Source organism: Camelina sativa, chromosome 12 (genome assembly GCF_000633955.1).
Source record: "Camelina sativa cultivar DH55 chromosome 12, Cs, whole genome shotgun sequence".
In the NCBI taxonomy this organism is placed as follows: domain Eukaryota; kingdom Viridiplantae; phylum Streptophyta; class Magnoliopsida; order Brassicales; family Brassicaceae; genus Camelina; species Camelina sativa.
Genome location: NC_025696.1, coordinates 12,386,967 through 12,399,614, shown reverse-complemented (window position 1 = coordinate 12,399,614; position 12,648 = coordinate 12,386,967). Strand labels below are relative to the sequence as shown.

The following is a 12,648-nucleotide window of genomic DNA, read 5'->3' as shown; positions in this document are numbered from 1 at the left end:
TTTTAAACGGTTGAGATCTGGTTCGTGACACGGCGCAAGAAGATCTATCAACGGTTATGAAACTTATCATGGAATTAATGAGCATCCACAAAGTTTAATATTCACAGAGATGTTAACAAAGAAAATTAAGATTGTGGTCAATGCTAACAAAGTTAAGTTTGCGTCAATTCATTAGCAAAATTGTGATTACATTTATGTTAAAAACCCCACTTAAATTTCCATCAGTTTAAGAACGAAACTATCTGCAATTTTTGAAAGTGCTAATTATTAAATGGAAGATGATTTTATTTATTTATTTTGGAATTATCAAAATAGACTACATACCTAATTGCCCTTTAAACTAGTATATAGCTAGGAACCAGCGCATCATCAATAATTGCAAAAAAATCATTTTAACATGTTGTCTAATACATATATCATCTGTTTGCAGCCTAATACGTTCGTTTTCCAAAAAAGGAATAATTTTGTTTCCAGAATAGGAAATTATAAGCATATATATATATATATATATATATATTATTCTTTCAATCTTAATTCACAGTCTTACTTTACGCCTAAGAATTATTATCACATTTACAAAACGCAACTGAGAAAACGAATTACCGAAGTCTGTAAATCGTGTATTGTTTGTTTAATAATATTTTTTTGCCGTCAAAATCTGTAAATAGTTTTACCAATCTTGAAGATATTTTCTTCGTTCATTTTGGGGTCTTATGTGCCAAAAACAAAAATGAGAGACATAGGCGACAGCGAGAGGTCTCGAGCTATATATGCCAAAAATATTTTTAAAAATCACAAATAATGAAATATGTTATCGAGTGTTGATGAGAATTGAAGAAGAATAATCTAAAATAATTAATTTATATTATCTTTTTTTTTTTTTTCGTCAAAAAAGAATTTATATAGATGATAAATGATAATCGTTACAAAGAGTTTCCGTTAGCCAAACGGGAGGATGGAAACAAGCTGAATAAAAAGGTTCAAAACTACATCCAAATTTTGCTAATATATGAGCTGTTTTATTACAATTTCTTGGGATGTAAACAAATTGAATATTGTCAAAGAACTGAGACCAGTGTAATTAATTTATATTATCTAGAAGGTATTTGTACGTTAGATATTTTCAGAAAGAATTGTGAAAACTAAAAAAAAATTATTGTGCTGGTAAACGTTATCTCATCGTATAAATTATACTTTGTTTGCAAGGTTGTCAAGAACAGATTCTGCGTGGCTTGAGATTTGGTTGTTCGATCAGATTCATTAGTATCCCTCTTAGTCTCTTACTGAGGAGTTTGAGTCGAAGCTTAAATATATTTTGCATTATATCAGGCTATCAGCAATAAATTAATCAAAATATCTAATTATACTACACTATAATTAAGTAATTGTCATTAAACAATCAAATTATTCTAATTACAATTTACAAGGTGTAAAGGGAGCTAGACATCAAAACCTAGTACACTATATGTTTTGATAAACGATATTTTAAATAAAGGATTAAGTCGCATGAAATCTATTATATTCAAGCTCTATGAAATATCACTAAACCAATAACAATTTAGTATAAATCACTAAACCTATAACAATTTAGTATGTGATGTTCATATTTCACTTGCAAAAGAGCCTCCTCTATTTATATTATAAGTTTATAACATTGATTGTTATGATTTATTGATTTTGTCTTATTATGTCAAAAGAAAATCTAGGATGCAAACTGATACAGTCAAGCTTGTTGTACGTACCAAGCTTTAATCAAAGTTAAGATAGACCTGACGGTTGACAGTAACCTTACACCGTAAATCCAGACTTGACTGAAATAAAATACAAAAATATATATTAAGTCCCGATATTCTTATAACAATTAAGATGTGATATATTATTTACCGAAGGGTTGAATTATTTACATTCATAAGATTCTTCATTCAGTTATAATATCGTATTCTTATAGTACCTGAATAAAAATTAAACATCTGTTTAGTGTACTAGACTATCAGAAAGCATAATACTAGTGGCTACCATAAAACCATGCAATAAAAGGAAAACATAAACATGGTGGACAAGCAATACATGAAAGAGATTAGAGAATATATAAGAAAAAACCATTTTGATTGCTTAAGAGAGGTGACTCATACCAATGAATTGTAGCCAGAGAAGCTGTCTCACAAAAATACATTTGAAATTTCTGAATAATGCAACCCACACATAGTCCCATGCTAATAATACCACCAAATAAAATAAATAAATAAATATCCAACTTCATATAATACACATATAGAGAGAGACAAATTATATTGTGTAGCCTTAATAATTCACACTTTGTTGTACTATTAACTTTGAAGTTTTAAAACCAGTTACTTGGTCTTGACGTAAAATACAAAACAAGTCCATCATCACCCTAGACATTTTAAACAAAACTAATCTCTGTCTTCTCTTTTCACTGTCCTTTTTCTTTTCCTTCTTTGTTTTTGTTAATATGGCAAAAGCAATTCAGAATAGAGACCGTTGGATTGTGTCCTCAAATCTCGGGTAATTTTTTGGTTTTTATTTGGATTTTCGTTACAAAGTTCTCTTAATGTGGCACGAGAAAGGAAACTCAAATACTTTATGCATTTTATAATGTAGAAATTATTGCTTTTTAGTTTGAGTTCTAAATCGTTGTTTAGTGATTTGTCCGGTCAAAGGTAAAACAAATTTGTTAACTAGTTGAGCAAAACATCTCAGTTACTGGTTTGATTGTGTTCTTACTGTAACATGAGTCTAACAAATGACATTATGCGAATACATTTGAGTAGTACATAAATTTAGGCTCTTCTCTTGTTCGAAATCTGAGCTCGAACAATCTGCTTTCTCCATTCGTGAATTGGAACCTGAAGTCCAAACATAAATTTTGATATTCAATTTCTTGGAAACCATTTTTTCAACTCTGTTTTAGTCGAGGTCAACTATCGATAAGTTCAGGTTATTGTTACTGATTCTTGATGAAATGTCGAAACAATAATTAAAGATCTTGAAAAAAGATAAACAGATCTAACTTACAGCAGGAAAGCCTCCAAAATCCCCTGCCTCATTGATGTTTTTAGTAACACAACTATTAGCCGCGAGTCGAACCTAAACATTAAACACACACAAAAAGAAGTTTTTGTGAACCAAAACGCATCAAGAAAACCGCTTTTTTGAAACCGGTTGAAGCCTATTATTATACCTTGGATACAATGGAGACATGATCTCGAACAGCAGCTCGTCCCCCTAAAGCCACATAGTCACCAATTCTGCAGATTTGTTTTTTGACTTTTTGAGTCTTGAAAAACTTCAAATAATTGTTTCTTTCAATGGAAACAAAAAGGGTTCAGATTTGTACGTTACTGAACCAGCGATGCCTACTTGACCACAAAGCAAGCAACATTTTCCTATGATCACATTATGACCAATCTGCCCAAAAAAACAAGAAAGAAAGTAAGCATATGATGGATACTGTTTAATCAATTTATAAAGGCCAAAAAACAAAAAGAGACCAAACCTGCACTAAGTTGTCTATCTTAGTGTCATCTTCAATTACTGTATCTCTCCAGCTGCATAATTTGTTGTTATACAGAGCTAATGAAACTGCGCATAGTGCACTGAAGGAAGTTAGTCAATAGATGCAGATCTCTTACCTGCCTCGATCAATGCAAGTATTTGCTCCTATATCTACACGATTCCCTATCTTCACGTTTAAAGTCTAAAGATGACAAAGAAAGAAAGAAAAGAGAATGAGTAATGACCCGCTATTTGTTGATTGATTCAGATTAGAGAAATGCAATTAGGGATTATTACTTGAGGCTTCTTGACCATGATTCCATGTTCATCAACATAAAAACCAAAGCCTGAAAGAAAGATAAACGAGCAATTAAAAGACTTAATCTCAAACCATAACCTCTTCAATCCTATGATCTCTGATAAACCATGTGAGTTTGGTTCATACCATCTTGACCTATGCAGACCCCATTGTGGATCACACATGAATCACCAATACTACAGTTGCTAATTGAAACATTATATCTGGATAGAACAAAAGAAACTCAGCAAACAGAATCTTTTAAAGGTGCTGAATACAACAATGGTCTATTCAGAGACATTGTACAAGAGATATTACCCGATTCTTGTGGAAGGGCCGATTTTAACTGATGGTCCAACCACAGTACCAGATCCTACATGAACCTCTGCACCTAAGACCGCTTTTTCATGAACTACAGCACCAACCTCAACCAAAGCCGAGGAATCAATTACAGCCGAGCTGTGACATGTCCCTCCTCCATTTCTCCATCTTAGGAACCCTTCACTTATGATACCACCACTGGTCGCTGTTCCTTGATAATAATCACTCACAAGACTCACATATCAGTTTCAACATCTAGATACAAGGATCCGAAAATATCCAACATTATAGCATCTTAAAGAGTAAGAAGCATCAGTTAAGTTTTATACACATTCAATCTCAGTAAAAGCTCAACTTCATCACCAACTATAAGTATTAGCTAGCTTTGTCTCATCATGGTTCTGTAAATCTTAAAATTTTTAACATATGAAGCAGAGCTATATCAAGTGCAATATACGGCTTCTGCTGGGTTATTTCTATAGACCATAGAGCAAACAGAGAAGACTTTCACTGATACAGATAAAAAAACGCATGTTCTCAGACGCATTTCCACAAACAGTTGGTGTCCCCAATAATTTTATCGAACTGAGTGGCACTCGAATATAAAGCTAGAAATCCGAAACTAAACTCACCTGCATTTGAAGAAACCTCAGCAGACGCAGAACCCAACTGATGATCTGAGGAAAAATATGAACTTTGAGAACTCGAAAGACGAAGAAGCTGATTTCGGATAAAGGGTTTGTTCAAGTAGATTCCTTGAAGAGAATTGCGTATAGAATTAGGGTATAATCTCCGAAGAGTAGCTGCCATAGTCACAGAAACGAAGAAGAAGAAGAAGAATCTAAGGGACAAGGTTCGTGTATTTAAAAGCCCCAAACTTTAATTTTCCCCAACTGAAAAAAGTTCAAAACTTTGACAGAATATTTCTATATAAACAAATGTCAATTTAGGGTTTTGATATTGAATTGGATCAGAAACATTATGTGACTGCCTTCATCAAGCCCTAATACACTGTTCCTTTTACCAGTAATGATCTCAAGAGCAAGAACTCCAAAGCTGTACACATCTGTTTTCACTGAGAATCTTCCATGCATAGCATACTCTGGAGCCATATATCCACTAAAGATGAGAGAGATTGAGATTTGATTCTTTGTGGTTCCGTTTCTTTTGTTGTTGTTAGCTAAGACTTACTAAGTTCCAGCAACTCTTCTTGTTATTGCTTGAGTTATATCGAAATCGAATTGTCTTGCCATTCCAAAATCTGATATCTTTGGTTGCATTTGTTCATCAAAAAGCACATTGGAGGATTTGAGATCACGGTAGATGATTGGAAACTCGTGTAGGTAAAGAAATCCTCGGGAGATTCCTATGATGATACTGTACCGTTTCTCCCAGTCTAGTTGCTTCTGCTTGATAGGATCTACATTCACTAGCATAGGGGAAAGAAAACTGAAACAGAGAAACGCTAGTTTTCGAAAGGAGAAAAGATGTAATGAGAGACTATATATTTACCGAACAAGAACCGATCAAGACTTGTATTTGGGATAAACTCATAGACAAGTAGTCTTTCAGATTTTTTGATGGAGAAACCAAAGAGTTTAACAAGGTTCTTGTGTTGCAGCTTAGTCATTAAGAGTACTTCTGTTTTAAACTCTGCATTGCCTTGTCCTGAATGTATCGATAACCTTTTCACGGCTATCCCTTTCCCATCTCGAAGACGACCCTTGATTGAATTAGTAAAGTTAATTTGGAGTATATTATTAGATGAGGTTACCTTGTAGACAACCCCGAAACCACCTTCACCGATCTTATTCGCTAAGGAGAAGTCATCTGTTGCTACTCTTATGGTCTCGAAATCAAAATGTTATGCGTCTGCACTCTCAAATTCATCTGCAGCTTGAAATTTGCATGCTTGTTAAGGAAGGAGACGAGAACAGGGTTTTAGCATCATTGAATCATTAATAATCACTAAATCAGCTTCAAAACTTACTTTCAGCTTTTTCCTTTTGGGTACTCTTCTTGTTCCTCTTCCTCCTCATTAAGTAGATTGAGAGAAAGATAAGAACTAAGACAATTGTCACAATGGTAACCACCGCAAAGAAGAGAGCTTTAGACCCTTTTTTACCGTTTACTGCAAGCAACAACAGAGGATAAAAAGGTAAAATCTGAATTTCTCATCCATTTGTGACATTGGCATAACTTGTAATACCTTGATCACTTCTTATGGTGTTATTGTTATGTGGAGATAGAGGTTGATTCTGTTCTGAAATAACCGAGAGATCGAAAAACGGATAGTCTTCAAACCTGAAATATCAACTTGGATTCATCCACTATCCACCTGTCTTGCCATCACAGCAAGTGGGAACTCCAGCAAAGATCTGAGCAAGACAGATTCTACAATCTGATTCAGACAAATCTGGTGTACACTGAGCCAAAGCGTAGATCGACCCTTTCACTCCTGCTGCAAAATTAATCTCTTGGGTCTCATACTCAGCCTCGATTTTAGCTTCTAATGAATCCAATAGCTCACCCAAATCCTTGCTGAAACCTTCCTTGTCCGTCACGCTACTTGATGTGTGATCAAAAGGACTTGGCTCCATTTGACCTAAACTGGTTCGACTCGTGTAACGAAACATGCAATTTTCGAGCCATATATAGGCTTCAATGATGATTGGACAGTTGCTTAGAAGCTGTTTTGCTGCGGTTGTGATGCAACTGATGCAATCCAAATTTGGTCATCTCCTCTGCATAAAGCCATAAAGCTATGGCGTTGACTTCTTTATTGGCGGAGATGTTGTAGAAGCCATTGATGTTTAGAGTTAGATCAGGTAGAGAGGAGATCAGACGATTGAGATTACGGGAATATGAAGTGTTGGATGTGAAGTTGCCTCCTCCGTAGTAGCAAATGGTGTGAACAGTGACGTTTTGCTGAGCATAAGCGAAAAGAGAAGTTAAGATCGAAGAACGAGTATATATTTGATTAATTAATGTATATTATTTACGTCACCCCTGCTCCAAAACAAAACATACTGATCTTCATAGTCTTCTTCATCTATTGGTTTTGAACACCGCAACCACCCTCTTCTTGTTTTCGTCCATTATGTCACTTAGTTGTAATCTCAATCTTTTGCTCATAATGTCATTTCTTTAAACTCATGTTCGCCTCTAGAAAGATTCTCTTGTCATTGACTTAGTTTGCTCTAAAATTTAGCTATGGAACAGATATCTTTTATTTTATTTTATTCTAAATTAATATTTGACTAATTAACCTGGATCTTTCATGTTCCATGAAGTTCAGAGGAGACGCTCCCTTATTTGTCCCCTTCTTTAAAACAGATTGAAAGCTGTCTTTTAATACATAAACAATTGCAAAGAGAAACTTGTCAAGGATCAAACACATTACACAATCATTCACAATGTCAAATCCAAAACCATTTAATAACTGTTTTTTTCTCCTTATCTAAGACGACACATTCCACAGTGTCAGACAATAACTGTTTCTTCACCTTCTTAGAACTGTTCTTCGTCTGTATTGTGCCACAAATCGCAGGTAAATCAATGAATCTATCTTAAAATATCATTGTCTAGTACGTAGGTCAATGAGATTACTTGCAGCCTACTCATCCGAAAGCAACTTGCAAATGTAATGTGCATACCACTCTTTGAAACCTTCAATATAAAGAACTCAACAAAGTTTAATTAGATCACAAGCAAACAAAAAGAAAAAGTTCCACGCTTTCAGACCAAAACAATGAAGACGGCCCTTTTTGTCCTTTTTCTTCTTCTTCTCTGTGTTTTGGCAATCAATGCGAATCAACAAGAAGAGATCAATCAAGAGAGTCCACCAACAATATATCATCAAAAGCTGCTATACAAGGTCCAACAATGGAGAACATCTTTAAAAGAATCAAGTGCTGCAGAACTCAAGCTATCTTCAGCGATCATTGTGGCTGGAGTGTTATGTTTCTTTGCTTCCTTAATCTCTAGCGCGGGTGGAATCGGCGGTGGAGGTTTATTCATTCCAATCATGACTATAGTTGCAGGGCTAGACTTGAAAACAGCTTCAAGCTTCTCTGCTTTTATGGTAACCGGTGGTTCCATTGCTAACGTAATCAGCAATCTCTTTGGTGGAAAAGCCTTGCTTGATTATGACTTAGCTTTACTTCTTGAGCCTTGTATGCTTCTAGGAGTGAGTATTGGTGTTATCTGCAACAGAGTTCTGCCTGAGTGGCTCATCACTGTTCTTTTCGCGGTGTTTCTGGCTTGGTCTAGCTTGAAGACTTGTAGAAATGGAGTCAAGTTCTGGAAAATTGAGTCTGAGATTGCGAGAGGAAAAGGACATGAGAGGCCCGAGAAAGGACGAGGTGAAATAGAGGAGGATACAAAGAACCTTAAAGCACCTTTACTTGAAGCTCAGGTTAATAAAAACAAATCAAAGCTTCCATGGACAAAACTTGGTGTCTTGGTTATTGTTTGGGCGTCTTTCTTTGTTATTTATCTTCTCCGTGGGAATAAAGATGGCAAGGTAATGATATCTAATAGGCTTTATATATTGGTTTTGCTATAGCGAAAAGAATAGACTGATTCTGTATATGTTTTGTGTGCAGGGAATCATAACGATAAAGCCTTGTGGTGTGGAGTATTGGATTCTGCTTTCACTTCAGATACCTCTTGCTTTGATTTTCACAAAGCTGGCTCTCTCGAGAACAGAAAGTCGCCCAGAATGTTCCCCAAGTAATCAGGTAAATACAACACTAAGCTACAAACAACATTGAATTCAAACAACAACATATCAGGTACTAAATATTAACATCTTACATGAGCAGAAAAATCAAGAAGATACAAGACTGGACCAGTCCACGCGGTTAATGTTCCCGGTAATGTCATTTTTAGCTGGTTTATTGGGAGGTATATTCGGTATTGGAGGTGGAATGCTTATAAGCCCTCTTCTTCTTCAAGCTGGGATACCACCACAGGTACATAAATTGAAAAAAAACATATTGTCTCACCATCTTTCTGATTCTTCTTAAGTGTTTTAATCGAGTATTTGATGAATGATTCAGATAACAGCAGCAACTACTTCTTTCATGGTGTTCTTCTCAGCAACAATGTCTGCAGTTCAATACTTATTGTTAGGAATGCAAAACACAGACACAGCTTACGTGTTTTCCTTGATTTGCTTCTTTGCTTCACTTCTGGGACTTGTTTTGGTTCAGAAAGCTGTAGCTCAGTTTGGAAGAGCTTCCATTATAGTGTTCTCGGTTGGGACAGTGATGTCTCTGAGCACAGTCCTTATGACAAGTTTTGGAGCTCTTGATGTTTGGACTGATTATGTGGCAGGCAAGGACATGGGTTTCAAGCTGCCATGTTAAGACATGTGGATCATCAACAAACAACAGATATCTAAACAAGATCACCAGTTTCTTTTTTCGTCTTCTTTTTCTTGTTTTCACTACAGAGGCTCTGAATTGACACTTATATGTAAGAGGTAAATTTGGAGCAAAATGGCATTGTAATGTTTAAATGTTTTTTGTAAAAGTTAATAACTTTGGGGATGTAACTATAGCTAAGACCTTCACTGGAAACAACAGTTTATGTGTCGCAGTTAAGTAGCTGCTAATGTTATGTGATAAGTCTAATGTTTTGTAAGAAAATGAACAAGAGTAACTCAGATTTCTGAAAGCATTACATTAAACAATCAATAGCAGATGATCATGTTTCTCATACAACATGGAGAAAGCCACGTTGCTAAGACAGCAAGCTGCTCCACAATCATAAAGATCCCGAACTAAATGTTAGTAATGCGTTTGAGAGGTTACAAGAGATAGATGTGTCAAAAACCCACAAGAGAAGAGCTGTGAATTACTATTTGGCAGAATTTTCTGAACATTTTTAGCCATAGCTTAAGCGAGAGTCAAGGAGCTTCTGTGAAGTTTGTCTCCTAGGTATACCAATTTCACATGCGTTCACCCTTGCAGCAAACCGAAGAGAACAAAGAGACTCTCCAGCAGAAGACGGGTCAGGGGAAATGTTTACGAACATCAAGGTCTTTGAATCTCCACCTAAGCAAGGCTGTTCAAAGATATACCATTGTTACTTAATCTACAACAGCATTGTAAACATTCCTGCAGACACAAAATAATAAACAACGAGAACAAACCTGTAGCAGATAAGTAAGCTTCGAGTTTCTGAAAGGTACATGATCTTCTTTCTTAGCCAGTGCGAAGATAACATCACTCAAAGCTGATAAACTTTTGTTTATAGCCTGTGGTAGTGCAGAACAAAGATCAGTAAGGATATGTTGAAGCTAATAACCTTGGAAAGTCTTATGTTTGAAGTAGCAACAAACCTGCGTCTCCTTTAATCGATCTCCAGTTGCCCCACTCTTTGACAGCCTCTCGCTTCCAGCAAGATCGATAAGGTTGAGAACACCTTGTACCTGCTGTTCAGTGCTCTGAAAAAGGAGAGATGTGTTGATAAATAAAGGATTTCAAAGTAGGAACGAAAGTCTATAATGCAAGAACCAACTCCAGATGGCAAAGACATTATTACCTCATTAACACCTGAAATCCGCATAGTAAACACAAAGTGACTTCTAGATGATTGCTCATTCATTTGAGTCTTACCTACTGACCTGCAAAAAGAGATTTTACATGTTGGGTTAATTGAGAGAGAGTTATTTTTTTTGTTATGTTATGCATTCAAATCCAGTTTCAATTACCATGTATGCATACAAGAATAAGAATGTCACTATATTCTCATAATCCATGGCTAGCAAAACAGGGTAGAAATCATTATAAAGTTCAAAGGCAATACCTGCTCTGAGCAGCCTGCTGTAAGAGTGAGGATATCTTGCCAATGCTGGATACATCAAATATGGTCAAGTCGCTGACATGGGTGTGTCCATTTACATCATGGGTGATTGTATATTGCTTTCCTGAGGTGCCACTGTCTGCTCGCACCAACTCCATAGAAGTTGTTCGATTGGAAGAGAGCAAATCTCTGATGGTCTCATTATATATCTCCAACATCGATACCTATATTTTAAAGAAAAGTTTGTAATCCAAAATTAAGTTAGGGAAAAGGTGATGCAAAGAAAATCAATCAGCAATATGGGATGAAATGTAAACCTGCATTTTGAACTTCCAGCCTTGTGCACCGAGTGCTTGACTGGCTTGGAATATCTGTTCAAGTGATCGAGGGATCAGTCCTTTCTGTTCTGGCCTCTCAGGCCTGCCCATCATGGTGTAGGTCTTTCCAGAACCTGTCTGACCATAGGCAAAGATACAAACCTGTATCCACAAAGTATTTAAGATAGATGCATCAGTAATAGAATCTGTCTTTAAACTTGACACTGAAAAAACGAGTTACATCTACAAAGGCACTCTGCGATACACATACAACATATTCCAACATTACTTCAAGCGAGTTCCTTTAGGAAAATTATTTTCATAGCAGGAATATCCGTAATGCATAAACTAATGAAGAGTACATACCTTATAGCCATCCAATGCACTCTGTACAAGTTGAGATATTTCAAAGAATACTTCCTCCTGGGATGCGTCGTGATTAAAAACTTTGTCAAATGTGAAAGGATGTTTGTTTCCTGATGACATGTGTGAACACGAGTCAGAAAAAAGGGATTTTATGCGGGATTAGTCATCCATAGCTAAAACTAGTTCAAGTCAGGCAATAGTCATACCACTCTGGACCAGATCAACACTTCTTCCTTGAGCTTCTGTTGAAGTAGGATAGGCTATCACAGTTGCTTCATGTCGTCCTCCATCATCTGGTAACAAGGGACGCACTCGGCAGAAGACCCGTATATTTCCTTTTAGTTCCTGAATTTAGAACTTCTCTTAGCTCATATCAAGACAGCCACATATATAATCCTACCAAAAAACAATATTTTCTTACAAGAATAGTGTTATGAAGCTTTTTCCGCAATAACTCTCCCTCACAGAGCTGATGCTCCATGTCCGCAAGGCGGTCTTGTAATTCACAGAGTCGATGCTTCTGCTCCTCAAACTCTGTCCTAGTAAGAGATACTGATGCATCTGCAATCTGTATTCACAGTTACAAATATCTATCAAAGAAGCTATTTGAAATCAATAGCATCTGATGGTAAATTGGTAATGCACTTCTTTAACTTCCAAAATAAACTTGATCATCCCAGTACCTTTTGCTTTTCATCGGCGATTGCTAATTGCTGCTCTAACATACATATTCGCTTCTTTTGCAACGAACATGTTTCCTGCAGTGTAAAACTTGCGATGTCAGCTAACCAAATATGAGGCAGGAATTCAGAAAATGCAACATTGAACTGACATCCAATACTTCAAAAAAAGTACCAACCTCTAACGATCCTGATTTTGCTATCAAGCTGCCTAGCTCTTGCGATGATTTCCCAACATGCTCCTGGTACTTCCCGATCTCCTCAGTTAGCTTCCGTGACTGTTCAACTTGGCGATCACGATCATCCCTTACTTGTTGGAGCTCATTCCGAAGATTAG

At 36.2% G+C, this 12,648-nt stretch overlaps 3 protein-coding genes and 1 pseudogene across 5 annotated transcripts in view; 1 reads left to right on the top strand and 3 right to left on the bottom strand.

Annotated features, from left to right (window-relative positions):
- On the bottom strand, nucleotides 2,671–5,072 carry LOC104731422 (probable UDP-3-O-acylglucosamine N-acyltransferase 2, mitochondrial). 2 transcript variants are annotated; one of them, XM_010450796.1, is made up of 10 exons: nucleotides 4,768–5,072; nucleotides 4,133–4,346; nucleotides 3,962–4,038; nucleotides 3,814–3,863; nucleotides 3,654–3,718; nucleotides 3,518–3,569; nucleotides 3,359–3,429; nucleotides 3,203–3,269; nucleotides 3,037–3,108; nucleotides 2,671–2,867 (listed from the first exon to the last, which is right to left on the bottom strand). In XM_010450796.1, the coding sequence occupies exons 1-10, from the start codon at nucleotides 4,943–4,945 to the stop codon at nucleotides 2,802–2,804; spliced, it is 912 nt and encodes a 303-aa protein (XP_010449098.1). In that variant the 5' UTR covers nucleotides 4,946–5,072; the 3' UTR covers nucleotides 2,671–2,801. The 2 variants fall into 2 exon arrangements, with proteins under 2 accessions (XP_010449098.1, XP_010449099.1); XM_010450797.1 differs by having other exon boundaries at nucleotides 4,133–4,340.
- LOC104731421 lies at nucleotides 5,077–7,129 on the bottom strand (annotated as a pseudogene).
- LOC104731420 lies at nucleotides 7,864–9,728 on the top strand. The gene is made up of 4 exons (XM_010450795.2): nucleotides 7,864–8,660; nucleotides 8,743–8,877; nucleotides 8,962–9,111; nucleotides 9,199–9,728. The coding sequence occupies exons 1-4, from the start codon at nucleotides 7,887–7,889 to the stop codon at nucleotides 9,505–9,507; spliced, it is 1,368 nt and encodes a 455-aa protein (XP_010449097.1). The 5' UTR covers nucleotides 7,864–7,886; the 3' UTR covers nucleotides 9,508–9,728.
- Nucleotides 9,809–12,648, bottom strand: part of LOC104731419 (kinesin-like protein KIN-14C) — a 5,827-nt gene continuing 2,987 nt past the window's right edge. Inside the window, exons 8-18 of one of the 2 annotated variants that reach the window (XM_019233304.1) lie at nucleotides 12,491–12,617; nucleotides 12,315–12,389; nucleotides 12,053–12,199; nucleotides 11,838–11,976; nucleotides 11,632–11,741; nucleotides 11,266–11,427; nucleotides 10,952–11,172; nucleotides 10,688–10,769; nucleotides 10,485–10,589; nucleotides 10,296–10,400; nucleotides 9,809–10,207 (exon numbers count right to left, since the gene is read on the bottom strand). In XM_019233304.1, coding sequence (XP_019088849.1) covers nucleotides 10,028–10,207; nucleotides 10,296–10,400; nucleotides 10,485–10,589; nucleotides 10,688–10,769; nucleotides 10,952–11,172; nucleotides 11,266–11,427; nucleotides 11,632–11,741; nucleotides 11,838–11,976; nucleotides 12,053–12,199; nucleotides 12,315–12,389; nucleotides 12,491–12,617 — 1,453 coding nt within the window. In that variant the 3' untranslated portion in view covers nucleotides 9,809–10,027. The remainder of the gene's footprint in view (nucleotides 10,208–10,295; nucleotides 10,401–10,484; nucleotides 10,590–10,687; nucleotides 10,770–10,951; nucleotides 11,173–11,265; nucleotides 11,428–11,631; nucleotides 11,742–11,837; nucleotides 11,977–12,052; nucleotides 12,200–12,314; nucleotides 12,390–12,490; nucleotides 12,618–12,648) is intronic. The other variant, XM_010450794.1, reaches the window with a different exon arrangement.

Bases quoted from the DNA above. Each gene is read 5' to 3' on its own strand.
- LOC104731420 (XM_010450795.2), top strand. From the start codon at position 7,887: ATGAAGACGGCCCTTTTTGTCCTTTTTCTTCTTCTTCTCTGTGTTTTG. The intron at 8,661-8,742 runs GTAATGATATCT...TTTTGTGTGCAG, and splicing joins GTGGGAATAAAGATGGCAAG to GGAATCATAACGATAAAGCC. The intron at 9,112-9,198 runs GTACATAAATTG...TGAATGATTCAG, and splicing joins AAGCTGGGATACCACCACAG to ATAACAGCAGCAACTACTTC.
- LOC104731422 (XM_010450796.1), bottom strand. From the start codon at position 4,945: ATGGCAGCTACTCTTCGGAGATTATACCCTAATTCTATACGCAATTCT. The intron at 4,347-4,767 runs GTGAGTTTAGTT...ATTATTATCAAG, and splicing joins TGAGGTTTCTTCAAATGCAG to GAACAGCGACCAGTGGTGGT. The intron at 3,864-3,961 runs GTATGAACCAAA...TCTTTCTTTCAG, and splicing joins GGTCTGCATAGGTCAAGATG to GCTTTGGTTTTTATGTTGAT.